Raw genomic sequence first — 26,713 nt, forward strand, 5'->3', positions numbered from 1 at the left:
GAAAAGTTCTATTGGGGTGGTATCCACAAATTACCTGAAAGATAAGAGAAATAAGTAGCTAGCAATGGACATTACTTTGAATAAAGAACTTTTGATGTTTCTCTTGAAATTATTGTGTTCTCTTTTATTACAAAATCCGCTATTATTAACCTGTATACTTAGTGAATTATTTTAAAGGGCACACACAGTGAATCATGGGTTTTTATCTATTTGTTGTAAGTGGTGGTGTTAATGAATATTAAATAAAATACAGGTATTTTAGGGCTGCCTTTATTTTTTATTTTTGTATGCTATAAAAGTAGAGTCCCAAGTGGAAGGATTGAACAGGAATGGGAATTTTACAAATTGCTTTGTCTGGGAATGGTGAGATAAAAAGAAGGATGGGAGGAGGAGGACGTGAGCTATATCTGAAGTGTTATTCTTTAAAAGTAAAGAAAGCTATTATGGGTAAATGTCTATCTATTAAATCTTTACAATGCTTTGTTTAGTTTTCTCTGTGAAATATAGAATAATAATACCTCTTCCACCAAATGTGCAATAAAAGTGTCTTGATACTCATAAAAAGTAGAGGCCCAATGCACAAAATCCATACAATAGAAGGCCTTCCTTCCTCTGGTGCCAGCACCGGCTTCCCATCTGGCACCCAGGACCTGGGTTTCCCTCGCAGCCCAGCTTCATCTGGAAGGATGTCTGGTCTAATTAGCATATTATGTTTTTATTATTATAGGCTAGAGGCCCAATGCACAAAATTCGTGCAAGAATAGGCCTTCCTTTTCCCAACTGCTTTCCCAGGACACTGGGCCTCCTTTGAAGCCCTGGCTTTATCCAGAAGGTTGTCCAGAAGGCATCTGGTCTAATTAGCATATTATGCTTTGTTGTTATAGATTAGGAATTCCTGTGGGAGAATGATAGAAAATATGACCCAACATTTTCGTTTTGATCCACCATAATTAATCTTACTTTCATTCTTGCATTGACTTTCTATGATCATAAACTGTTTTTTCCCAGATCGTTTTTACTTTATAGTCATCTCTTATAACTTTAATTCACTTGATGCTTCCTCAAGTTATTTTATTCTTTTCTTTTTTTACCTTTTTTCCCCTTTCTTAGAATTTTCCTCAATTCCTCCACATTACAAAAAGGTCCAGTTGTAATCTGTTGACCATGGATAGATGGGTCTTGAATATAAGAGTGATAGTTCACTCATAAATAAGTTGCCTCTTAACAGGTTGTTAATAATATTTTTTATCTTGTTTAAAGCTGCATTCCCACAAGAGGAAGCTTAGTAGCCTAGTTTTACCTGCCCCAACCCTCTTTTTATCAAGAGATACACATGGACCTTTGGACTCCTTGACTTTGAAGACCTTTGGACTTTTTGTGCTCTTAGGGTTGACAATTTAGGGAATCACCATAGAGCAGTAGCTCTTAAATTTTTGAAAGTAACATATATCTTGGAGAATCTCCAATCCCTTCACAAAACAGTTGAGTATAAAAGAACATAATCTTGCCGAAACCAGTTTGGCTCAGTGGATAGAGTGTCGGCCTGCGGACTGAAGGGTCCTGGGTTCGATTCTGTTCGAGGGCATATACCTTGGTTGCTGGCACATCCCCAGTAGGGGGTGTGCAAGAGGCAGCTGATCGATGATTCTCTCTCATTGATGTTTCTAACTCTCTATCCCTCTCTCTTCCTCTCTGTAAAAAATCAATAAAATATATATATTTTTTAAAAAAATATAATCTTGCATGCACTTTTATGGAGTTGATCAGTATCTCCATCTATAAGCTAAGGACTCCAGATTAAGTCACTTCCAAAGAACATATAAATGAAAAAATATTTTTAATTTTAAATAATACTTGCTAAAATATTATTTTATATCCAACCTGCCTTATTCCCAAGCACTGCACTGAAATTTTATAGTACTTCTGTATCCTATCCTTGTTTATGCTATTTAAAAAAATGTTTTATCCTCATAGCACAGATTTTATCACTTTAAAATTTTTGAAGTTTAATTTTGTTTTTCAAGATACTTACCTGATTTTTTATAATTTTTAGTATTTTCTTCTGATAGCATATTGAGAACCACAGATGAATTTCATCTCATTTGAAAGTTTAATAAGTACAATATATTGTAATTTCTTTATCTGGACCTCTAAGGTAGATGAATTTCAACAGGCCATAAGACAGTCATGGCAGGCATCCTCATCATTTTTTAAATTTTTTAAAAATTTATTTCAGAGCTGAAGAAGAGGGATAGAGATAGACATATTAATGATGAGAGAGAATTATTGGTCTGCTGCCCCCTGCATGCCTCACACTGGGGATTGAGCCCACAACCCAGGCATGTGTCTTGACCAGGAATTGAATCACGACCTCCTAATTCAGAGTTTGATGCTCAGCCACTGATCCATGCCAGTTGGGCCATCCTCATCATCTTCAGATGATAATTTCTCCCAAAATATAGAATTTAGGCTTGATTCATTTATATTACATATTTGGAAATTAAGTATTCTAGAGCAGCGTTTTTCAACCGCTGTTCCGCGGCACAGATGTTGCCTGGTGTGCCGTAGGTGCAGACAAGACAAGAATTTTATAATTTTTCACTATTTTGTTTACTTAATATTTCATAAAAAGTAATTATAAAATACTTTCTTTGTGTTTATTTGATTCCTATTCAAGAGAATTACTTTATATATAGTCAAATAGGCACAGAGTTAAATTTTTTAACATTTTCTAATGGTGGTGTGCCTCGTGATTTTTTTCATGAAACAAGTGTGCCTTTGCCCAAAAAAGATTGAAAAACACTGTTCTAGAGAATATAATGATGTATATAAATTACATAAATAGCACATAGAAAACACATAACTGAATTGCAAATAACAAGAAGCATGATTACATAGGGTTTAGATGAAACTTTAGATTACAAATTAGAGTTAGACTTCATCTTTGCAGAGGGCATCCACAGGAGGCAGCTGGCATGCTTTTCTCCACCAGGCAGAGAGGTGGCCAGGCTAGAGGAGTCCCTGCTACCCCTTGTATGACAGAGTTTTGTAAAGTGTCTTTATACATTATTTTTTTTAAATTATATTATGCCCATTTGCTTATGAAAGACCATTAAGAATGTGATAGTGTTATATGAATGCAATTTTAGAAAAAATATTAAACAAATAAGTGGGAGAAAAGGGTCGCTGCTTATAGGAGGAGTAGAGGCCTGGCACATGAAATGCGTGCATGGTTATGGTCCCTAGGCCTGGCCTGGGTTCAGGGCCATCTTCCCTGGCTGCCAAAGCCAGCCCCATCTTCAGCTGCCACCCACCCCTTTTGCCATCGGGTGATTGGAGCCTGCTGGCCAGGGGGAGGAACTGAGAGGTTGGCCATTCCCGCCCCTCCCACAGGTTGCCTTCTGTGTGTGAGGCAACTGGTGGGGCAGGGGCCTTGGCCTGGCGCCACTCACATCCCCCCACACCCATCCCCAGTTCTCCATTAGCCATCAAGCAATCAGAGTCTGCCAGCCAGAGGAAAAAACCAAGAGGTGGTCAGTGTGCCTCATAGTGACTGGTTGAGCAGTCGTTCCAGGTTCTGGTCATTCCGCCGTTGGGATCAATTTGCATATTTTCCTTTTATTATATAGGACTAGAGGCCTGTTGTACAAAATTTGTGCGCAGGAGCGGGTCCCTCAGCCTGACCTGCACCCTCTCCAATCTGAGAGCCCTTGGAGGGTGTCCAAGCAGGATGGGCCTAAACTTTCAGTTGGACATTCCTCTCGCAATCCGGGACCTCTGGCTTCTAACCGCTCACTTGCCTGCCTGCCCTAACCACTCTGCCTGTTGGCCTGATTCCTCTAACTCCCCTCCCCTGACAGCCTGGTCACCCCTAACTGCCTTCCCCTGCTGGCCTGGTCACCCCAATTTTTTTTTTCTTTTCAAACTTATCCCCTTCACACACATTGTATTTGATTTTCTTATTTGTTTCTCCCTGTCACACAAATTTTCTCTCTCCTTTATGTAACTCTTTATTTCCTACTTCTGTTCCATCATCCTTCTTCCCATCTTTATTCTACCCTCCCTCCCTCTCCACATTCCCTTTTTCTTCTATCTTTACTCCTATTTTCCCTCCCCTTTTCCTTCCTTCCCTCCTTGATTTTTTTTTTCACTTCTTCCCTCAGATCTGCTTTGCTCCCTGCCCCATTTCTTCCTTCTTCATATTCTCCTTTAAGCTCTACCAGCTCCCTTTTAAATTTTTCTTCCATCTATCTTTCTCTCATTCACATTCCTCTCTACTTACTTCCACTGTTTTAATATCTATCTACTTGCCTAATCGCTATTCATTTTTCTTTTCTGACTCCTATTTTTAAAATCAGTCCCCAGTACATACTATACTTGATTTTCATTATAGCACCTACAGTTCACTCACACATCCTCTTCTTTAACTCTGCTCTCTACTGACTCCTTTATAAAGTTCTTCCTCTTTTCCTTCTTAAAGCTTCCATTGCGGGAGGGGGTGTAAACCCCCCAGCCCAGGGCTCAGCCCCGGCCAGGTATTTGTCAACCCCAAGCCCCCTCCTCCAGCCCTCCTGCCACTATCCTGCTCCCATTCTCTGCCCGGGATGCCAGGCCCAGCAAGGGTGGCCGAGGCCCACAAGGCCTGGGCACTGCTGCTGTGAAACAGGAGCGCCTCTACCCAGAAGGCCTCAGATCGTCCTCCACTCTGTCCTGGACCCAGGGGCGCCTCCCAGCCTATGGCCGCCACTGCCCTCCCACGTCTGCACCCACCCCTTGCAGGGTGCACCTGCTCTGGCACACCCCCACCCCGGTTGCCATCCCTTCCGCGCAGTTTTCTTCCCTTCCCATTGTATCCTATCCCACCCTGGTCCTTGCAGCTGCCTGAGCAGAGGGCAGGGATGCAGCCTGGTGATCCAGTCGTGACCCGTGACACTGTAATGGACAAATTTGCATATTTCTCTATTATTAGATTAGATGGGATTAGAAATAGTATGTGGGTGGATACTTCTTCCTACAAGAAGTGTAACTTAGTTCTCCCTTTAAGTGTGGACTGGACTTAGTGACTCACTTCCAAAAAGAGAGTATGGGAAGGTGAATGAAGAATTGTAACTGCAGTGGAGAAACTTGGCACATCTGCCTTAACCAAGTAATTAAAGCAGAAATGTCCTGTTGACAGTATGTATGCCTTCACTTTAGTGCTCTTCCTAAAAACCCATGATTATTTTGATCATAAGAAAACAGCTAACCTACCCTTTTGAGGGACATCCTACAAAATATCTCACCACTGCTCAGAACTGTATAAAAATAAAGTCTGAGGATTTGTTAAGTTACAGAGACTAAGACTTGATTACTAAAGTGATGTTTGGATCGTGGGTGAGATCCTGAAACAGAAGGGAAGTTAATAGGACACCTGGTGGAATCTGAGTGAAGTCTGGAGTTTGGTTAGTGGGAATGTACCAGTACAACGTTAATTTCTTAGTTTTAAGGAATGCACCAGGTTGCCTAAAATGTTAACTGAAGAAACTGTGTGAATAGTGTATGGAAGCATGTGCTGTCTTTGTAACTTCTCTGGAAATCAACTTAATTTCAAAATAGAAGATTATTTTATATATTCTTGATACATAAGAATCTTGTCTTGAAGGACTTGTATCTGTCAAATCTGACTCTTTATGAATTGCTAATACAATGGGGAAATACAGACTTAAACAGGCGGCCAGGCCTGTACAGGAATTTGGGGGATCTGCTACTGCAGTAGTAGTTAGGCAGTCTGAACCATTTTTGTTGTTTGTTCTCTGTTGGAAAATTAAGTATTGAGCATATAAAGATATATTTTTTCATGTATAGACATATATGTATTTATATACCCATATAACTTTTCCCCCTCTGGCTTTATTTAGTTTTAAACAGTAAGGACCTGGCTATGACTTGATTCTAATAGCAAATGCAATTTTATGAATTTGATTAACATAAAAGTGCGATATCTATACTGTTTTTCCCAGGTAATAAGATAAGGGATTTTATTCTTGGGATATTTTCTTTTCTTTTTTAAAAAAAATCCTTACCTGAGGTTATGCTTTTATTGATTTTAGAGAGAAAGGAAGGAAGAGCAGACAGCGATCACGATTGGTTGCCAACTGTATATGCCACCTTGGGGTGGAATCCACAGCCTTTTGGTGTACAGGGTGATGCTCCAGCCAACTGAGCCACCTGGCCGGGGAATTCTTGGGGTCTTTTAGATGAAATATGAAAGGGCATGTTTAAATATACCTTAAAAGTGTTGTTGTTTTTTTCTTATATTACTCCTTTTTTGAGGACTTTATTCTTTGTCTCCCCAGATAAAACTATAAAACTATGGAAAATCAGTGAAAGGGACAAAAGACCAGAAGGGTATAACTTGAAAGAGGAAGATGGAAGGTATAGAGATCCTACTACAGTCACTACACTACGAGTAAGTACATAATGTATGTGGATGAGTTTTAAATATTTTTATTGATTTTTAAAGAGAGGGGTAGAGAGAGAGAGAGAAACATCAAAGTGAAAGGGGACCATTGATCGAGGGGATCAAGCCTGCAACCCGGGCATGTGCCCTTTTGGTGCATGGGACAACACCCAACCAACCGAGCCAAACTGGTGTTTTGTATTCATATTATATATTTTAGATCCTGAGCAGAACTTAAATAGGAATAATTACAATTTTCCCCGTCCCAGCAATTCCATAACTAGATAAGACACTAAAAACTCTTATTTCAAACATAGAGGTTGCACTGTGGCCAAGGGCAGAACCAGGATTCTAGACAAGACTAATAGGTTCTATACTATTGATATATTCTCCATCGCTCTTGTGGTTTGAATATCAACTATTACAAACTTAAATTTCAAGATTACTTTTTCTTGGAGATGAAAAAAGTAGAAATGGACCAAATCTCTTTGCAGCTTAAAAACAAACAAACAAACAAAAAACACCAAGAATTAGACACACTGGGCTAATTTCTTTTTTAACCACTTTAATATAATCCATAAACATTTTATTAGCTTTGCAAGTCTTTTTTGTTAATCTTCACCCGACGATATTTTTCCATTAATTTTTTTAGAGAGAATAGAAAAAAGAGAGAAAAACAGAGAGAAACACACATAGATTGGTTGCCTTCTGCACAAGCCCCTGGGCCAGGGAGCCTGCAACCAAGGTATGTGCCCTTTGATCTGCAAGCTCTATCCACTGAGCTAAACCCGCTGGGCTGCAAGTCTTTTAAGCAAAGATTGGAACTAGGAAGAATGGCAAATCTTAATAGTATTGCTACCTGTAAAAGAAGATGAATTATTCAGATTGTTCAGTTTTCTTCCCATTTCAATACTTTATAAGATCAATATCAGTTACTTTTTAAAACTAAATTTATGTAATGTTGTACTGTTTTATAGTTACTCAGAAACTGTAGAAATGAAGTGCTCTGAATCTTAGGTGCTATTGTATACAATGAACATTTGTAATGACTTTTTCATGTGTCTTATTAACAGGTGCCAGTCTTTAGGCCCATGGATCTAATGGTTGAGGCCAGTCCACGAAGAATATTTGCCAATGCTCATACATATCACATCAACTCAATTTCCATTAATAGTGATTATGAAACGTATTTATCTGCAGATGATTTGAGGATTAATCTTTGGCATCTGGAAATTACAGATAGGAGTTTTAGTATCCATTTGGTTTCTCTCTTCTGGTTTTTTTTTGGGGGGGTGGTGGTATTAAATCAATATAAATGTTTCTTCAAATCCCACTTTTATTGTTTATATTATCCTGAATATTTTCTGTGCACATACAAGTATGTGATATATAAATATATATGCCTGGCATACACATATATTGTAGGTATATAGAGAAAAAACGAGAAAGAGGTATATATAAATATACTCATTTTTAAGTATGTTTTAAAAATAAAATGTTAGCTCTATGGAATTACGCATTTGAAATGGGTGAATTGTATGTATGTGAATTAGATTTCCATAAAGCTGATTTTTTGTTTTTGTTTTTTAAGGTAAAATGCTAGCAACTTTTTTTTTCCAAGTACATATCATTTGAAAAAATAGACACTTTACTTAGAATTCATAATCTGTTAATAGTGTATGAAACAACCAGTGTACTTATACCTTTACCAATCTAGCTAGTAAAAGTCTTCTTTTGTTGTTTTGATTAGCATTTCTTTCATCATGAGTAGATGAACTTTTTTTATTATTGATTTTTTTTACAGAGAGGAAGAGAGAGATAAAAAGTTAGAAACATGAATGAGAGACATCGACCAGCTGCCTCCTGCACACCCCCTACTGGGGATGTGCCCGCAACAAAGGTTCATGCCCTTGACCAGAAGCGAACCTGGGACCTTTCAGTCCACAGACCAATACTCTGAGCCAAACCGGTTTCGGCATGAACATTTTTTTTACTTTTGTTTATTTTTTTTCTTTTCTAATTTTGTATCTTTTGTTTTTCTTTGTTTTGTTATTAGTATAATTTTTATTTATTTCAGTGAGGAAGGGAGAGGGAGAGAGAGATAGAAACATCAATGATGAGAGAGAATCATTGATCAGCTGCCTCCTACACACCCCACACTGGGATCGAGTCCAGAACCCAGGCATGTACCCTGACCAGAAATTGAACCTTCACCACTGAACCATCTTCGGGCTGTTTTTAAAGCACTTTTATGTTAAATAAATCAGCTCCATCCTTTGTGGTGCAAATAGTTTTCCCTTTTTTGCTCCCCTTGTAGAGTTTTGTTATGTTGTGTTTGGAATATACACTAAATTTCTTAATATTTAGGAAGATAAACTTACATCAGTCTTTTCTTTATGGCTTCTGGGATTCGTGTCACATTCAGAAAACAGATCTCTGCATTCTAAAATGATTTAAGATTTGCCCGGGTTTTCTTCTAAGAATTTTTTTGTGGGTATTAAAGGGATCAGATAAGGTCTAGAATGCAATTCAGAATATTTGTGCTTTGAAAAATTATGTTCGCCCTTTTTTCTAAATGGAAATTCCTTAATAAAATGCTGTCCAGATATTGTGGATATCAAGCCTGCCAACATGGAAGAGCTAACAGAGGTGATTACAGCAGCAGAGTTCCATCCAAACAGCTGTAACACGTTTGTGTACAGCAGCAGTAAAGGCACTATTCGGTTATGTGACATGAGGGCATCTGCCCTCTGTGATAGGCATTCTAAACGTAAGTTATTTGTGTCTTTTTAAAAAAATACCATTTTCTGTTTGTCTAAAATCTTTAGCCTCAGACATGGTGATCACATGTACATAGGTTTACAAGTCTTAGTTAAACCTGTATGCCCAGGGCTGCCTGTATCCTTTGGAAAACTGATTCTACATTAGGCATCATAGGTTATTCTACTAGGAAAACAAAGAAAGCTTTATCAGGGCATGTCTGTTGATAATTTCAGTGGAGATATATGCCTAAATGACCAAACTACTGGTGGACCAGTTGCTATTACATGCACTGATCAAAAGGGGGCAGACACTTAAAGCAGGAGCTGCCCCCTGGTGGTCAGTGTGATCCCATAGCTGATCTCCCATGGCCCCTCCCCCTAGCTGATCCCCATTTTTCTCCTTCCTCCTTCCCCCCTCTCCCACTCCACTGGCCAGCCAACCTCCCACAGTCCCTCTGTATGGCCTGCCAGTCAGGCCAAGGGACCCCACTTTGTGCACAAATTCATGTACTGAGCCTCTAGTGCACATGTGTCAAACACAAGGCCCGCGGGCCAAATCCGTCCCACCAGGCCTTGCAATGTGGCCCGCACCGCGCTGTCATCATTGCACTCCGCTGCGTTTCCATCACAATGACAGTTTATGACTGTTCAGTAAACCATTCGGCCCGCGATTTAGGCTGGATTTTAGATTTTGGCCCCTTCTCTGATTGAGTTCGACACCCCTACTCTAGTGTGTGTGTGTGTGTGTGTGTGTGTGTGTGTGTGTGTAATTGATTTCATAGAGGGAGAGAGAGAGAGAAACATCAATGGTGAGAGCTGCCTCCTGCATGCCCCTCCCCACTGGGGATCGAACCTGGGACCCTTCAGTCCACTGGCTGAACCTCTGTTCACTGAGTCAAACCAGCCAGGGCCCAGTGAATATATTTAGTAACTGTTAATATTTGAGAACTTGGGGTGATGTTCTCCAACCCTATATTCAGATATAGCAATTCCTTCCCCACACCTCCCTTTTCTTCTATTTTGAGCTTCCTATTCTAAGAGGTTTCCTTTGCTTTAAAACACACACACACACACACACACACACACACAAAACAAAACAAAACAAAAACAAAACAAAAAAAAACACAAACTTCGTTTTAAATAATGGGTTGCAGTAATTTTACCTGGCCAGTAAAAAATAAAAGGCTGGTATGAATTTGAATGGCGAGGAGGGTGTGTTTTTGTGCTGACATCACAGGCAAAGTCAGTGAGGTATATGCAGAGCCTACAAACCTGGGCACTGCGGTCTGAAGTCCTGGGTAAGTCTGGTCTGCTAAGTTAGCGGTGGGCTCTGGAAGTATAAATCTCTCACGTGTTTAGTTGTAGTGTTTATCTCCTAAGAAACTTTCAGGGAGATTATCTTATAGCCAGAGAGTTGTCAGTTTTTTACTAGGCTGCCATTTTTAGCTGCCTCTTAGGAAATTTGTGAATTGTTTCAAGTGTTTTGTGTAAGCCAGAAGATTATACAAATTGCCCTTTTTGTGTGTTCTTGTTTTTAGTGTTTGAAGAACCTGAAGATCCCAGTAATAGGTCTTTCTTTTCTGAAATCATCTCCTCTATTTCTGATGTAAAATTCAGCCATAGTGGTCGATATATGATGACTAGAGACTACTTGTCAGTCAAAATTTGGGACTTAAATATGGAAAACAGGCCTGTGGAAACATATCAGGTATTTGCAGTTTTTTCTTTCAATGATCATACGCCCTATTTACTTTGAAGTTTTTATAGAGAAGGATTTTTTACTTTGTGTTAAGCCTAACCGTGCTTGTTCACAGTGAGGCTTTTGATCCACAAGTATTATGCTTTTTCTTATGTTAAATTTATATATGCTTTTATAGGCATTATAGTAGTTCTGCAGTTAAAGTGTGATTATGTTATTATTTTGGTTCAGTAGTGATAATAGTTTTCCCTGCTTTTGTCTATTTAAAATGAGGAGGGAAGAGCACTCTATTAAGGTCTGGGGGTGGGAGGAGGGAGGATTGGGAAGAGTGGTCAGTCTTAGTAGAGTTATCCCAGTTGAAGTATGTGCAGGAATAGCTGAACTAGAGCTGGCATACCAGGTAAAAGGGACTGACATGACATTTTACCTTTGGCTTGGTAACTATTGTCTTTAGAATAAAAGAAAAGGCCGTGAAGCCCAGCAGGCAGCTTTAGGAGTTTCTGTCTCTTGTGGGGTGTTAGTTCTGGGTTCACTTATTGTCAGCGGGCCACTAGCATTGATCCTAGCCTGCTGCTCTTCTAGAAAAGAGAATGAAGATGTGCAGAGCCGGCATCAAGTGCCAGTGTTAGGTACTAGGCCGCTAGATTGTAGAAAACACTTAACGCTGTTTTAGGAATTCAGTCTTGATAAATTTGCCTTACGTTGTATATGACCAGTAAAATTGGAATGGTATTTCTCAAACTTTTTAATCCTGTTTAACAAACCTAAACCACTAAGGTATCCTTCATGGTATTTGAAATTTCCAAATACATGTTACCTTTTAAGCAAAAGCCAAAGGGATACAATTTTGCCACAGTTTCAAATTACATCTGTATAACTGTCAAGATTCTGATTTGTCTCCTAGTGATCCTCCTGTTACTCCCCAATCCCTTTGAGAATAATTGATTTGAACCTTAACTTCATACTCATACATTGTTTTTGAGAAACTCTGTGTGTGCATTCTAAAACTTTGCTGAATTGTTATGATTTACCTAATTTTACCTGAATGTTAGTTTTCCTGCCTATGCTGAGTTAGATTAGTGATTGAGAATAGTGTCACATCATACTCTAACATAGCATATGCAGAACAAGCTGTTGGTGAGTGGTAAATTTGGCATCTTGCTGAGCTGTGTGTTATAGAAGGGCAGTTGTGATTTTTGTTTATTTTTCACTTTTAATCCTTCCCTACATGAATTGCAGTTCCTCCAGGTTAACAAATTTTACTTACTGATGTAGCCTCAATCATTTTACTGTGTAATACTTAAAGTTAAGATGACTTTCTGTTATTTCATAAATTGTAGAGAATTCTAATATTTAGAAGGTGATGACTTCTAAATATTTAGTGATGACTCCTTTCTATCATCACTAGTGTTTAAGGTTCTTTTTTTCTTTCTGATCCAAAGAATTATTTGAAATTTTCCTTTGTACTTTAACAATGTTAATTAAATGTATGATTTATCAGGATATATTTTAAATACTAGATCCATTTATTTAGAATTATATATTTTTTAAAAGTATATTTTCATTAGCTATTAATATCACATAAGTAATGTTAAATAGAACCAAATTTTTCAATGATGCATACGTACAATATCCATATAATTTATCACCAAACTGACAGATGATCATGCTGTGCATAGCATACACACTTAATTATAATGTAAGCTTTAGTTATTTATGCCCAGAAAATTGTATTTAAAAAGGAAGTAAAGCACAGCATTGAGTGTTGTCAAAACAGCAATTAGTAGACTGAAAGACAAGTGTTAGCATACTCAAATATTGCTATAATATTCTTTAATCTCTTATCTGTGCCATTTTCAAATGTTTTCTGGTCTAAATATTTTAGTTGAGCTTATAGATTGCATGTGCCATGCCCAGAGAGAGTAGTTTCTCTATTGTTCAAAAGAAAATGTATGTTCATTGAAGGGGACTGATATGTTTGTAAATGTATTAAATAAATGCTTTTATTGTTACTAAAGGGATCAAATTTTAATAAGATTGACAGGTATGTTATATGTCTGCATATGCCTTTTTTTTTTTTTTTTAGTAATACTGACTTATTAAATCAGTTTTCTAAATTTAATCAGTAAATCTTGAGGTGTAAACTAAGAATAAATATATTTATGTTTTTCCCCAGGTGCATGAATACCTCAGAAGTAAACTTTGTTCTTTGTATGAAAATGACTGCATATTTGACAAATTTGAATGTTGTTGGAATGGTTCTGATAGGTAATTGATTTTGATTTGAATTTATTCAAATGTGGTTTTATTTTTTAAAAAATAATTCACTATATGAATATAGTTTTGTTTATTTATTTCAGAGAGGAAGAGAGAGAAACATCAATGATGAGAATCATTAATTGGCTGCCTCCTCCACACCCCCCACTGGGGATTGATACAGCAACCCTGGCATGTGCCCTGACCATGAGGAACCGTGACCTGATTGATGGGTCGGCACTCAGCCACTGAGCCATGACGGCTGGGCCAAGTGTAATTTGATAAGAGCAGCAATTTTCAGCCTTTTTCATCTCCTGGCACCCGTAAACTATATAATTACCAAAATTCTGTGGCACACCAAAAAAAAAAAAAAATATATATATATATATATATATATATATATATATATATATATATATATATATATATATATATTGCCAATCTGATTTTTAAAAAAATACTTATTCACACCAGCTGGCTGCTATCATTTTTTTATTTGATAGTCTAAGGGAAAAGAGGGCAGTTACCCTGACTATTTAGTCAGGTGTTGTATATTTTAAAAACTCTTGTGGCACATAGATTGAAAATTGCTGTATTAGAGGAAAGAAATGTGCTATTTCATCACTCCTAGCATGGTTGCCAGGTTTACTAAAAATATGGCAAACTTTTTTTCTTTTCTTTATTGATAAGGTATTACATACATGTCCTCATTCCTCGCTTAACACCCCTTCTCCCCCCGAAAACCAACTCTTACGCACTTATTTGACTGAATGTTCCATCTCCTTTTACAGTGTTGTCATGACTGGATCTTACAATAATTTCTTCAGAATGTTTGATAGGAACACAAAGCGAGACATAACCCTCGAAGCATCACGAGAAAACAATAAACCTCGCACGGTTCTGAAGCCACGCAAGGTCTGTGCAAGTGGCAAGAGAAAGAAGGATGAAATAAGTGTTGACAGTCTAGACTTCAACAAGAAAATACTTCACACAGCCTGGCACCCCAAGGAAAATATCATTGCTGTAGCGACTACAAACAATCTGTATATATTTCAAGACAAAGTGAATTAGGGTTGGCATTCCTAGCAGAAGAGCCCACTTCCTGCTTAGTTGAAATAGTTGAATCTAGCATTTGTACCTAAAAAAGAGAGGTCCATTGTGGCGCCCCCTTCCAGTGTTTGACAATGTGCCATTCGACAACACTTTTTTATAGCTACATGGAGAAAGCTCTGTGGGTTCGTCACTGTGGTGTTCTCCATGTCTGCTAGCCATTTAGGTAAGGATAGGGCACTTTTAATTTAAATGACTTCTTGCACCATCTTGCCTAATGGACTAGATTGGACTGTGTCAACATTGATTTACTCCACTTTTTATGCCTTCCATTGTGATGACTTCAAACACAGTGAAAGCCTCAGTCATGCTTATGGGATTTAATTGTGTATCCTCATTACTGTATCATTTGTGGGGTACACCCCGCCACCCTTTTTTAAATTAAATACAGCTCATTCTTACTGTGGCTTGTAGCATTCCTCCTCTTCTGGCCTCCTGGACTCTCCCTTCATGTCTCTTACCTTGCCCCTCCACCCAGTCTTGGTGGTGGTATATTAAAAAAAGAAAGAACGCAAGCACACAAAATGAGTCAGTTTGGGGTCAGTGGTAAAGGGGGGTATATATTGCGAACAAATGTTTTAATGACAGTTGGCTGTAATCACTCCTTGCCGTGTCTGGCACTGAAAATAAGGGAAAAAAAACTACTACTGAATAAAAGTGACAAAGAATGGTGAATCTGGTTTTCTTTTTCTTTTTAATCTACCTCTTTAAGCCAGTATTTTGTGTCATAACTTTTGGGCGAAATGAAATGACTTTTCATTGTTTTGGTATTTTTGTTAATTATTTTTTTAACAAGTGTTCTTTTACAAGGAGTCAGCGAGGTATTTGTTCTGTATGAACATGTTTTGGATATATATTGGTATTACTAAGGATTTCACAGCCTATAAATGCTATTAGAGATTTTTTTTTTTTTTACTGTGGTTTTAAGGGTATTAGATCTGTTGTATCTACACTTATCTGTTAATGAAATTGTAAATAGGAACCAAATTTGTAGCTTCATTTTAAAAGACTTTTTACAGTACTTAATTTCATTTTTGCCTTATAAATATAAATACTAAGACAAAGACTTAACAAGTAAAAACCTTTTTTGACATTCAATCATAAAACAACACAAAACTATCAAGTGATTATCGTAGATAAAATTGACATTGCACTAAATATTTTTTTTGTGTCTTACTGATATCAAATCTGAATGAAATGTACTTTGTCACAGATGTTTTTTTCTCTATTTTTGGTTTTCCAAAGCTATTAATATTAAAGACAAACTTTAAAGTTACAGTGTTCGAAAAGTGCTTAATGGTCTCCAACAGCTGCCTCAAAAGTTTAGTAATCTGTATATGACTACATTTCCCTAAGTGGTGATACCTATCCAAAGATGAAGAGTACCCCTATTTTATATAGGTAGAATGTACCTTTGTCGATCTTGCAGAAGCTTTAATGGAGAACAAATGGACTTTATTTTTAAAAAGATAAATTGAGTAGGCATTTATATTATTAAAGAATAGTAGTATGCTTTGCTTGAGCAGTAATATAACCTTGAATTTTGGAGGACTCAGTGCTTCTATATATGTCCACTACCTATTGTTCTATTCTCATCAATGAAAAATGATTAAGCAATTTGACCATAACTCCCTCTACACTTAATTAAATATTATGTCTTGTAAGTTAACATTTTTAGCACACAGGAGGAATTTTATGTAATAAAGTTACTGTATCTTTTGGACTTAACAAATTTGAATGTGTATTTAAATACATTGATTATATGTCTGATCATTCTTAAAATAATGGCACTTTTACTAATTTATTTGGGGATCTTGGGTGCATTCATAATTTGTGTTGCTGGTTTTTCACACTTGGAAGTGGGCTATTCTGCCACCAGTATCAAACACTGATACTCTGTCTCTGAGCATGCAATTTTCCAGATCTTTTTGGAAGATTGTTTCCCTAAAGTTTGGGTGTAGATCTTGAGATAAAACGTCAAAACAGCTCTTGGAATTTTTTAAATTTAGCAGTAGTTCTAATGATTCTCATTCATGACACTAAAGGTTAGTTTTTTTTATATTTAAGGGAAACATTGCTAAAATTAAAATGCCTCTATAAAGGAATGCTATATTATAAATTATTGTAACAATATTCTTAACTATCAATTTTTAATTTCTTTGGTGTAGCAAACTATAAGCCCAGCCACTCCTGGTCATGGTTAATCTTTTTATTAATAAAAATTATATACATAGAATAAATTTAGTCTTGTCAACTTGCTTGTATTCTATTCTCTTGATACCTACAAACATACATATTCTACTTTTGTCGTAACCTTTTTTAAAAATTATAATATGAAAAAAGCTCATTCTGTTAATCTCCTTTGATCTTTTATTTAGTGGCTGGGCATTAGTTACTTTATAAGTCTGTATATCAATACATTTTTATATAATTACTGGATATTAATCTTTTTTTGTGAAGCTGTCAGTCTTGGAATAAAAGAAATACACTTTTCCTTTCAAATTAAGTGAGGATTTTTCTGTTTACAGTTATTTCTAAAGAAAACTAGAAATAAGTAATGTTTTTCATAGGAAATTAAATGTGAAAGAAAATACTGATAAAGGTATTTTTAGTGAAATATTTTTAGGAAACATTGCTTCAGTGTGCTTTATTCTACCGTATAAATTCAAGTGGAGATAGTAATGTATACTTTAGAAAGAACAAAATCAAGTTTTCCCTCTCCCCCCAAAGAAAAGATGCATGTAAGGCAATCCAGATTCAACTTCTTTTTCTTTAGTATTTGGGAGCATACTGTTGTAGGTATCTGTTCAGAAGGTTGATGATTTAATTGTGTGTATGTGTTACCATGGTTAAAAATGTTTTTTACACGCCCCACCCCCAAAGCTTTGGAAACTGATCCTGCCTCATTCTGTAATTTTGCATATGAAGTCAAGACATTGTAAACTCACTTTAGTATAACTCAAATGTTTGATGCATTTACAAAGTTTTGGGGTGTTCTCAGATGCTGGAGATATTTTAAGTGTAATGATCAATTGAATTTTCTCTACTTGACATTTCATTGCATAGTGGTATTAGACTTTGTGACCTATACACCCACTTTACTGGCTTAAATGAGTAATCCTATCTAATAAAAGGGTAATATGCGAATTAGCTATCACTCCATCGCAAAAATGGTGGCACCCAGTCCTCAGCCCCGCCCAGAGTCCCCCAATTGGGGGCGTAGGGGGTGCTGAGACAAGGCAGGCCTTCTGCCCCCAGCTGGGGATGGGCCTTTGGGCCATGGAGAGCCTCTGGGAAGCGGGCATGGAGCGGCCAGACCCTGCAGAGAGCTGCTGGCGCATGGATTCGTACGCAGGGCTACTGGTAACATTAAAGGTCCTAATGAGTCCCTAACAAGGCACTACAAAGATTAGTTTCCTCCGAAAGGAATTTGGTGAGCTAAACTGACATAAGGGGAAAAGCTAATGTTTGTAGTTTTTATGTTTTACACCTGTTAATTACCATTGTGAACAGCAACAAGTTATTTGAGGACTTGCCCACTAGGGGGCAACAGTCAAGTTTTCAACAGCTTTTACCAGATACTGAGAACAAACGTTTCCTGGAAGAACTTAATAATTAAAAACAAAATTGGGAGCCAAATAAAAAAGTCCAAAACATTTATGCCCAAATAACACGACCCTAGAGTGAGAACTTGAAGGCCCAGTAATGGAGGGAGAACCCAAATGTCAATATGATGTCATATTTTAATGCAGAAGCAGCAAAAATGAAATTGGAAGTGTTTGGGGCTGCCCTTTCAATCAGAGGTTACTCAGTCTGCCTATCCCTTTGCAAAATCAGATTCTTATTAGCTTTCTCCTTATAAGAACAAGAATTTCATGTTCCTTATTTATAACTTAAGAATATTGATTTAAAACTTAATGTGGTCTGAATATATGTTCATAAAGTACAAAAAAAAAAAAAATCATTGCCGAAACCAGTTTGGATCGGTGGATAGAGTTTTGGCCTGCAGACTGAAAGGTCCCATGTTCAATTCTGGTCAAGGGCATGTACCTTGGTTGCAGGCACATCAGTGGGGGATGTGCAGGAGGCAGCTGGGTGATGTTTCTCTCATCTATGTTTCTAGCTATCCATCTCCCTCTCTGTAAAAAAAAATCAATAAAATATATTTTTAAAAACCCATCAGTAATTTAATTCAGAAACCCATTCATGATTGCATACTTTTTTATTCTGTGAGTATACATTTTTAATGGAAAATGGAATTGTGCATACAATTTAATGTCCTGTTGCTCTACAACTGTATTGTAAGCAGTTTCCTATATCAAATATTTTCTTTAAGCAAGATTTTCTTGTCTTCTAGCCTCACATTTATGGATTATTGTTATTTAATCAGTCCCTGTTGTCAAGAAAGATTTTTTCATTTTTGCAAGTTTTAAGTATTGGAGTAGTAAACATTCATGCCAGTTTTGATGTGTTAGATTTTTAGGTGACATTTCTATTATAGAAACAAAGTCAGGTTTCCCTTACAAATATGGAAGTTCCATCACAAGTGCAATGGAGTTTTGAATGATGTCTTTTCATTGTAAGATTGATGAGATGCCATGGGAAATTAGCCTATGATAAAACTAGTTTTGTTATATGTCGTTTCACTCTGGGTCGAAGAACCTACCAACACTTATATATGGTGTTACCCATATATTCACACTCACTAATGGACAAGATCTCATGTTTTATCTTTGTGAATATGAAAATAACCCAGTTTGTTTTTTCCTATTTCTAACCAGATGTTAATATGTATGATCTGGATACAGACCTTTACCAGACATGTGCTTTATAAATATCTCCTCCCAGTCTGAGGTTTGTCCTTCATTCTCTTAACAGCTTTTAGAAAAGCAGAAATTCTAAATTCTTGAAGTTCACTTTACCAACTTTTTCTTCAATGCATTATGCTTATCTAAGAAATCTGCCTAGCTTAAAGTGATAGTAAAAGTTTAATGGTATTCAGTTGTTACATTTAGGTCTGGGATCCACTTGAATATATCATATAAAATTTTGCATCATTTTCCTATGCACCTTCGTCAAAAAATCAGTTGACACTTAAGTCTCTTAACTATTCCATGAGTTTGTGCTTTCACCCATCCTGCATTGCCTCGATTACTTTAGCTTTACAAAAGTAATCCAACCTTTTTTTCTTCCAAGTTGTCTTGCTATTTCAGTTCCTTGGCCTTTTCGACGATTTAGAATCAGCCTGTTAACAAGAAAACAAATACCCACTTCAGTTTTGATGATGATTGCATTGAATCCATAAACCAGGGAGAGTAGATATCTTAATATTTGTCCTGTAACCCACGAGTGCACCATATTGCTCCACTGATGCAGGTCTTTGATTTCTTTTATCAGTGTTTTGTTTTTTTTAGCATTCAGATCTTACACAAAAATTGTTAGTATCCCAAAGTTTATGTATTGCTATTACTGTGTTATTTTAAAATTTCAATTTCTAGTTCATGCATAATTATTTTTTTAATATATTTTTATTTCAGAGAGAAAAGGAGAGATAGAAACATCAATGATAAGAATAATCTATCAGCTGCCTCCTGCATGCCCTCCATATGGATTGGGCCCACAACCTAGGCATGTGCCCTGACTAGGAATTGATCTATGACCTTCTGGGTCATAGGTTGATGCTCAGCAGCAAGGCGATTTTTGTTTATTGACCTTGTATCGACTCCTTGCCAAATTAACTTACATAGATCTTTAAAAAGGTTTTTGCTTAGTCATGTTATCAGATTATTATTATCCTATATAATAAAAGGCTAATATGCAAATTGACTGAACAGCCGAACGACTGGTCCCTATGATGCACACTGGGGCAGCCTACCAGCCCGATCTGTCCTGATGGCCCTCCTCAACCACCAATGGCCCCTCCCCCCAGTTGGCCATGCCCCCAATTGCCCTCCGACCCCCATCCGGGCTCAAGCATTGAGCATCTGCCTTCCTCATCCCACCCCACCCCCATCTTGGTCTCCTCAGGGCGAGGCAGCTCCAGCCAGTGAGCTGTGCCCATATCCACAGCACTCTGGACTAGAAGGCCAGCAAGATCAACCTGGCCAAATTCACCCACGGCAAGTACTCCACCCTCGTGACTGACCTGGCAGCCAAGCCTGGACCTCCCGCTGCTGGACAACATGGCCAACTTCAGCTTCTCGGCCAAGGGCAAGCTCCTCCTATACCACGTGGGTCGTGTGGCCGGGCTGGTGGAAGTGGCACAGCCTACTCCTTGGTGGCCCCATATGAGGTCCCTAATCTGCTGAACCTGCACCTGTTCCTGGGCTGTGCCCTCATCTGCCCCCACCCCCGAGGAGCCCTCAGGTGTGATGGGCATGGACGGTGCTGGGCCAGGTGCCACAGAGCGTGGTGGACGAGGAGGACTGCGGCCTGCAGAAATCCCTGGAGGCGTTGCTGGAGCTGCGGGGCCTGGCTGCATGGCCAGCAACACCGAGCATCAATGCGTGCACTTGCAGCCGGAGCCCTCACCAGAGTCCAACAAGTGGGCCAAGGAGCTGGATCCCGCAGGGCTGGGCTTGCACCCCTCTTCAGCTCGAGCTTCGAGGAGGAGCTGGTGGACAGCATCAAGCAGTACCACTTGTGGGCGACCATTTTTGAGATCAACGCCTCCAGCTGGGTCCTGAGTAGCCAGGTGATGCAGTCCAAGTGGCAGAAGGACTACAAGGCCATCGCCAGCTTCCAGCAAGAGCAGCAGGAGGGCCTGGCTGGCCCAGCTCCCAACCTGCACAGTGTGATAGCTGGAGCAGCATGGGAAAGAGGAGAAAGAGGAGGAGGAGGAGGAGATGGAGGAAGAGAAAGGAGGCGGGTAGGGGGAGGAGGAGAGGAAGAGGAGGAGTAGGAGGAGAAAGGAGAGGAGGAGGAGGAGAGAGCATGGAGGACATCTTCATAGAGGTAGTGGACTGTAAATGGCAGTAGCCAGGACCCGAGCAGGAGCCAAGAGGCGGAAGGAGGAGGCCCGGCCACTGGACCAGGATTTCCATGTCCCCTATTGGCCCAAGGACTTTGACAGTGAACGGGGCCTGAGCGTCAGTGGGGACAGGAGCTTTGGAGCAGCGAGTGGCTGGTGCTGTCCTGGACCTGATGGGGGATGAGGCCCACACCTGACCAGGGTCCGGCAGTGGCTCAAGTGGGACCAGAAGAAGTGGTTTGTGGGACAGTCAGGACAGGAGGACAAGAAGATCAAGACAGAAAGTGGTTGCTACATCAGCAGCTCCTACAAGCGGGACCTCTACCAGAGGTGGAAGCAGAAACAGAAAATCACCACATGCTCAATGCCTCAGCCCCAGCGGGCTGCCAGCAGTTGGCTCTGTCAGCCGTGCTGTTTCAGCCCATCCAGTCAGGGCATGTGCAGGAGGCAACCCATTGATGTGTCTTTCTCACATCCATGTTTCTCTCTGTGTCTCTCGCCTTCCTTTCTACTCTAAAAATCAATGAAAAATGTCCTCAGGTGAGGATTAACAACAACAACAAAAAAGCATACATACACACATAAACATAAATACATGAATACTGGGAGGATTGAGGGGGGCACAGGTGCACAAATTTCATGCACTGGGACTCAAGTTAAAATAATGTTTTATTTCTAGTCTTTCCAATTTCCTTTCCGAGTGCCTCTTATGTATTTCTTTTTTCTTGTCCTGCTGCACTGGTGAGACCTCCCAATGATGGTGAAAGGAGCTATAAGATGAGACAGAGCCTTCCCTCGTCACCCACATTACGGGGTAACAGTCAGTATTTTACCATTAAATACGTTTGTTGCAGGATTTTTGTAGATGGTCTTTGTCAGGTTGTTTAAATTATTTTAATCCTATATTTTTAAGAGTTATTAATCATGAACAAATGTTGGGTTTTGTCAGCTTTTTTCTGTATCTATTGAAATGATCATGTAGTTTTTCTTTTATAATGTGGATATGGCTAATTATATTGAATTGTGGGATCAAGCTTACATTCCCAGAATATCACTGGATTCTTTCACTAGTATTTTATTATTTTGCATCAGTGTTCATGAATGATACTAATCTCCAGTTTATCTCTCTTTTTTTTTAATGTGAAATGTTCTATTTCCCATATTTTTATTTTATTATTTTGTTGTTAATCCTCATCTGAGGATATTTTTCCATTGATTTTTAGGGAGAGACAGAAACATCTATGTGAGAGAAACACATCAATTGGTTGCCTCCTGCATGAGCCCTGGCTATGACCTGGCCAGGAGGAGCCTGCAACCAAGGTACATGCCCTTGATCAGAATCGAACCCAGACTTTTTGGCCTGCAGGCTGGCGTTCTAGCCACTGAGCCAAACTGAACTGTATTTTTATTGATTTCAGAGGGGAAGGGAAAGAGAGAGACTGCCTCCTGTATGCCCCAAACTGGGGATCTAGCCCACAACTCGGGCATGTGACCTTGACTGGAATGAAACCCAAGACCCTTCGGTCCACAGGCTGATGCTATACCCACTGAGCCAAACCAGATATGACTCTATTTTATCTCTTAAAGTCATTGTCTGGTCATTGTAATATTGACTTTATAAAATGAGTTTCCCTTCTCTATTTTGGAAAAATGTGAGTAGAATTTATATCATTTCCTCCTTAAATAGTGCGTAGAATTCGCCAGTGATGGCATTTGGCCCTTATTGGAAAATTTTTATCTTAACTCAATTTTTAAATAGACATAGAATATGCAGATTATTTATTTCTTCCTAAATGAGGTTTGCCAGTTTGACTTTCAAATAAATTATCCATTTCATCTAAGTTGTCAGATTTAGGAACATTCTTTTATAAACTTTTGTCTTAGTCTGGTCAGGCTGCTATAACAAAATACCATAGACTTTTTGTTTGTTTTGTGATCAAGCCAAAGAGTCAATTTCACTTATGGTTAAGAAATCCTCCAACCTAAAATGAGAAAAAAGGACTTTATGTTCACTTTTTACATATAATGCTTTTATTTGAACTAGAGGCCCGATGCACGAAATTCATTCAAGGGGCTCGGCCCTCGCAGTCCTGGCTGCCTTGGTCCTTGCAGCCCCTGCTTCGTCCGGAAGGTCATCCACAAAGGATATCCAGAAGGTCGTTCAGCTGTCCGGTCTAATTAGCATATTATGCTTTTATTATTATAGACAATGAAACTGGACTTCCTGTAAGAAGTGCAAGGATATGTAGTTCAGGAGAATTTCTTTTCTTTAATGGGAGCAGTATCTATGGGACTTGGCAGTAGAGTCCCCCTCACAGCAGGTCAATTTTGAGTGCAGACTGCATCCCAGCAGTCACCACTGCCTGGGTCAGCCCAGAGAAGCCTGTCCCTCTCCCCTCACTCACAAAGCACCCAGAGCTTCCCCGTCCTGCAGGTTCCGTTCATGATAAGTGCCCTAATAGGTGTACCATTTTTTATCTTTTATACCATAATTGCTCTACTATTTCTATGTTTAGACGCACAAATACTACTCATTGTTATAGCTGCCTACAGTATCCACTAAGTAGCATGCTGTGCAGGTGTGGTGCCCAGAAGCAATAGGCTGTACCACCTAGCCTAGGCTATACCACCCGGGTTTGTGTAAGTGCACTCTGAACTCTGAGCGTGCCAAATTCCTGATTCCCGTAGGCTGTCTCCTTTAAGTCTTAGCTCAAATGTCTGCTCCTCAGAGGCTTTCTGAGACTAAACCTAGTCCTAGTCCACTCCCCCTGAATCTCAATCTCCAACGCCCAGGCCTTATATTTTCTTCATGGCACTTGTTACTAGCTGACATTATGTCAATCATTCATTTCAAAATTGTCTGTATCATGAATGAAACAAGAAAGAGGCCTTGTCTGACTTCTTAACTTTCTTAACTGCAGTGGTCTGGATTCCAAAACATGCCTGGCACTTAATAAATGCACAAAGAATATTTTATTGACTGACTGAATAAATACATCCTGACTTTTTTAATCAGTTCTCAGTAACCTTGTCCAAGATACAATTCCTTATTGGTAAAATGGCACTAATAATAATACTTAACTTATAAGGTTGTAATGGGATCATCAATTGAGGTAAACACCTGAGTTCCTGGCACTAAACAGTAGCTATTATGATGTTGGCATTTAAAATATATTTTTTATTGATTTTAGTGAGGAAGAAAGAGGGATAGAAATGTCAATGATGAGAGAGAATTAGTGATTGGCTGACTCCTGCACACCCCACACTGGGGACTGAAGCTGCAACCCAGGCATATGTCCCAACCAGGAATTGAACCATGATCTCCTGGTTCACAGGTCAACACTCAACCACTGAGCCACACTGGCCAGGCTGATGTTGGCATTTTTAATGATGATGTGATATTTTATAATGTATTAATTGAAGGAAGTTTTCACTACATGTAAAGTCTAAGTTGATATATATATATATATATATATATATATATATATATATATATATAAATTGATTTCAGAGAGGAAGGAAGAGAGAGAGATAGAAATATCAATGATGAGAGAGAATCATTGATTGGCTGCCTCCTGCACATTCCCTCCTGGGGAATCGAGCCCACAACCTGGGCATGTGCCTTTGACCAGAACTGAACATGGGACCCATCAGTCCATAAGCTGATGCTCTATCCACTGAGCCAAACCTGCTAGAGCTAGAGCTATACTTTTAGCAATTGAAAGAGATACTAGTATTTTCTGCCTCCCATCATTTCCAATAAGAAGTCTGCTGTATTCTTATCTTTGTCTATAAATTACATGTTTTTTGTTGTTGCTTTTAAGTTTTTCTCTTTATCATCGTCTCTTCCCCCACTCCTCACTCCCCTACATTTGAGTACAATGTGCCTTAGCATGGTTTTATTCATGTTTTTCCTGCTTAGAGTTTTTTGAGTATTTGGTAAGCATAGGATCATAAATTTCATCAATTTGAGAGATTATTCTTTAAAGGAATTATTTCTTTAATGGTTTCCTCTGTAGTTTCCTTTGCTCTCCTTCTAGGACTTCCAATTATATGTATGTTTTACTTTTTGATAACATCCTATAGGTTTCTGAGGGTCTGTTCATTTTCCCCATCATTTTTCCATTTTCTTCTTTTTAAATTGATTCTATTGCTTTGTCTTCAAGTGCACAAGTCTTTTCTTCTGCTATACCCACCCAGTTCCTCAACCACACTAGATAGCTATCCAGTACTCAACAGCTACAGGTGGCTAGCAGAAACTCTGTTGTTTACTAAAGAAATAGGTTAGACCTACATGAAGCCATGACTTTTCTGGGGTCTCTACTGGGATTTTCATTGACACTCCAGTTTGTCTTAACATAATATATCTCATTTCTGAGTAATTTCCATCCCTGGAAATTGTTCATCTTGCAATTCCCATGTATTACTTGCTTATGAAGTTTCATTCTATGCTTGCATGGCTTAGTATTAAGCGAAGAATAAAATGGATCAATATACAGATTTATTTTTCATACACTGGTCAACAACTTCTGGTTATCTTACCTCCCTGGACTCAAACCTCTGTCTCTTTATCTCATCAAGTCTGCCAAACTCTGCTTTTGTTTCTGGGGACTGAAGCTGCAACCCATTTATTTTTAAATATATTTTTTATTGATTTCATGGGGAATGGAGAGAGAGATAAAAACATCAATGATGAGAGAGAATCACTGATAGGCTGCTTCCTGCATTGACCCCTACTGTGGATCGAGCCTGCAACCTGGGCATGTGCCATTGATCAGAACTGAACCCAGGACCTTTCAGTCCACAGGCTGACACTCTATCCATTGAGCCAAACTGCTAGGGCTGTTTTTCTTTTTATATTTTATTTCCTGTTCTAGTGACTTATTCAAAATATCAAAGATTTAATGAATTAATATTTCTACCACTATTATAGATAATGATGAAATTATACACTGTAGAGTAATTTTTGCAACATATCTTACTTAAATAGTTATATCCATGTTCTGACTAATTTTGTTTAGGAAATTAATATACCCTTTCAATCAGTGACACAGTCATCATTTCTTCCATATTTACACAGTTTTTACTGCATATTTCTTTCATATTTAGACACCTAAATATAAGACCTTATTCATAAATAAAATCAAAACTCCCCAGACAAGAGCCCACTGTGTGGGAGAATATTTTTGGCAATGAAGGATTCATATGATAAAAAGTTAATATACAAACTATATAAGGAACTCATAGGACTTAACAAAATGAACACAATCCAATCAAAAAATGAGCAAAGGACCTAAATAGACACTTCTCCGAAGTGGACATAGAGGCATATGAAAAAAATGCTCAAAGTCACTGATCATCAGAGAGATGCATATTAAAATGACAATGAGGTATCACCTCACACCTGTCAGAATGGCTACCATCAACCAATCAACAAATGACAAGTGCTGGTGAGGATGTGGAGAAAAGGGAACCCT

General features: G+C 38.5%; 1 protein-coding gene and 1 pseudogene across 4 annotated transcripts in view; both read left to right on the top strand.

The window, feature by feature from the left end:
- Positions 1–14,941, top strand: part of PPP2R2A (protein phosphatase 2 regulatory subunit Balpha) — an 81,479-nt gene extending 66,538 nt beyond the window's left edge. For 3 of the 4 annotated variants that reach the window (XM_036450143.2, XM_036450144.1, XM_045585916.1), the window contains 6 exons: positions 6,336–6,448; positions 7,513–7,690; positions 9,045–9,209; positions 10,740–10,909; positions 13,077–13,168; positions 13,948–14,941. In XM_036450143.2, the coding sequence (XP_036306036.1) occupies positions 6,336–6,448; positions 7,513–7,690; positions 9,045–9,209; positions 10,740–10,909; positions 13,077–13,168; positions 13,948–14,227 (998 nt within the window). In that variant the 3' untranslated portion in view covers positions 14,228–14,941. The remainder of the gene's footprint in view (positions 1–6,335; positions 6,449–7,512; positions 7,691–9,044; positions 9,210–10,739; positions 10,910–13,076; positions 13,169–13,947) is intronic. The other variant, XM_045585915.1, reaches the window with a different exon arrangement.
- A 2,604-nt stretch (positions 14,942–17,545) lies between these two features.
- On the top strand, positions 17,546–21,753 carry LOC118726134 (annotated as a pseudogene).
- The last annotated feature ends 4,960 nt before the right edge of the window (positions 21,754–26,713 follow it).

The sequence above is a fragment of the Pipistrellus kuhlii genome, unplaced genomic scaffold (assembly GCF_014108245.1).
Source record: "Pipistrellus kuhlii isolate mPipKuh1 unplaced genomic scaffold, mPipKuh1.p scaffold_m20_p_21, whole genome shotgun sequence".
Classification (NCBI taxonomy): Eukaryota; Metazoa; Chordata; class Mammalia; order Chiroptera; family Vespertilionidae; genus Pipistrellus; species Pipistrellus kuhlii.